At 38.5% G+C, this 2,190-nt stretch overlaps 1 protein-coding gene across 1 annotated transcript; it reads left to right on the top strand.

Annotated features, from left to right (window-relative positions):
• Positions 1-38: 38 nt before the first annotated feature.
• LOC107565643 (DENN domain-containing protein 5B-like) lies at positions 39-1,937 on the top strand. Its single transcript, XM_016250905.1, has 2 exons — positions 39-249; positions 346-1,937. Exons 1-2 carry the CDS (start codon positions 56-58, stop codon positions 527-529), a joined length of 378 nt encoding a protein of 125 aa, XP_016106391.1. The 5' UTR covers positions 39-55; the 3' UTR covers positions 530-1,937.
• The last annotated feature ends 253 nt before the right edge of the window (positions 1,938-2,190 follow it).

Below are 2,190 nucleotides of genomic sequence, written 5' to 3'. Positions count from 1 at the left end.
GAACTTTTCCACGACATTCTAATTTATTGAGATGCACCAGTATAATGGAGTTCCTATGTCTGTGTGTTTTACAGAGAGAACAGTAGCATTTATGGAGAATGCAGATCAGATTGGAGACCTGCAAGAAACACCAGAGCCTCTAGGTTTGAATTGTGAATCTTTCTGTCGATACGTCAACGCCATTAACAATATGCCACGCAACATTGGCAAGGATGGCAAGTTCCAGCTGCTAGTTTGTCTCGGGGCGAGGTAAGGACACACACATGCTCCTTAAAGCAAACTAATTTTGCTTTTTAATAAACAATGTATTTACAGTTGTCTGTATGTGTATTCCCACTCTCACAGAGACCGACTGTTGCCGCAGTGGCTCCCTCTACTGGCCGAATGCCCCATCATCACACGCATGTATGAGGAGAACGCGTTACTGCGAGACAAACTCACAGTCAGCTCTCTCATCGCAGTTCTGGAAACGCTCCATGACTTCCCCATCACACTGGAGAGCTCTCTAACTAAAAGCGTTGAGCTGTAACTCCACATGCTGAGGTCAAATTCAGACTGCTCCCCTTCTCTGCTGCCACCCCCAGGGCCAAAGCGGCTCTACAAATACTCTGCCTTGTGTGTTCTCTGACCAGGGAAGGACTGAGGACTTATCGAAGCATCTCAAACGACTGCTCCCCCAAAGAAATGAACTCAGAAGTGTGTTTTGTAGCAGTATTTGGAGTTGTGCTCTTTCTAATTGAAAGCGTTGATGGATTTTTTTGAGTAGACAAACTGTTTTCCTGTGGATTTTGCTTTCAAACATGTGGTCATTTCCTCGCACATCTGTCTGCGAGTCGAATCCGCTAACGTTTCTGCTTCAGATCATGTGCAGTGCTTTAGAAAGCACTGTTTTTTGCAAAGTATGTCAGGATACAGAGGAGCCTTAGTACTGATAGATTACACGTTCAATAACCATCATTTGACAGGCAAAAAACTATTATACTTGAGGAATTCAGGCATGAAGTGTTTATAATGACTTGAATTTTATGTTTGGGTGTTTAAAACGATGCTATCGGTGTTCTGATTGGCTGTTAGTTTGGAAAAGAGATTCTTGATATTGGATAGTCTGAAATTGAAGATGTCAATTTGAAACATTCTCCTGGTTAAAAGCCTGTCAAATGAATTTTCAGAGAAAAAGGACATTCCAACAAGATGTGAATGTTGTATGTTACAAAGATATGTTTATATGCGTGATAGGAATGTGCGTGTGTGTGGGGCTTAACATTTGGGAAGATGTTTATTTTGCCAATGAGTATTAACTTCATTCTTAGATACTTCAGCATCATGTTTGAGTTTTTTATTTTTAAGAAAGAAACACTGGAAATCATCGTAAAGCAATAACAAGCCTGTTTCAGATAGTTTTTTTGTTATTAAACTTAGTCACAGTTAAAATCTCTCAAATATGAATTATTACAATTGTGGGGTGCTTTAAATATAAAGTTGTAAACCCTAGTATTTACCACTAATTGAAGGTCTAAATGCAGCAATTATTTTGTAAATCCATGTTTGATTACTGCAGTACTTGCACATTACTTAGAAATGAATAAGTATTGTCCTTAAACCACCCTTTATGTTTGTTCTTTTATGCATCAGTTTTAATCCGGAATCCCTGCTGAGAGAAATCAAGTAGTAATTACATATAAATTACAAATGCTATAGGATGAATAACAGCTTTGAATCTCTTCATTTTACTTAAGTTTAGGTTTTTAAGACTCTCAGCATTTAATCTAAGAGCTGTGTAGCACGTCGACCTGTTTATTTTCTTTCTTTCTTTTTATAATGACTCCGATCATTTGTATGTATTTATTTTCGAATGATGCTTTTGTGACACTGGTTGATTTTGGATTGACGCAATCTTGGGGTGATTTATGCAGTATGCTGACACTGTATCATTTATTTATTTTAGTAAATCTACTTTCAGGCTTTGTATAGTATGGAACGTCCATCTTGTGTAAAAGTTGACTATTTTTGGGCCCCAAAAGTTGCTAAAAACCCAGAGAATCTTTTCGCTGGGGGGATGAGGAAGCTGCAGCTACTGTCCCTTTGTTTGCGGTGCTGATGCATGCCACATATTTTAGATCTTGGAGAAGTACTGTTGCTGTAAATGAATTAGTTCCTCTTCTAGATCTTGCCTCATTCCGTCTGTTTTTT

This window comes from Sinocyclocheilus grahami, unplaced genomic scaffold (assembly GCF_001515645.1).
Source record: "Sinocyclocheilus grahami isolate Dianchi unplaced genomic scaffold, SAMN03320097.WGS_v1.1 scaffold1013.1, whole genome shotgun sequence".
Lineage (NCBI taxonomy): Eukaryota > Metazoa > Chordata > Actinopteri > Cypriniformes > Cyprinidae > Sinocyclocheilus > Sinocyclocheilus grahami.
Note: the sequence above shows the minus strand (reverse complement) of the source record. Positions and strands in the feature narration are given on the sequence as shown.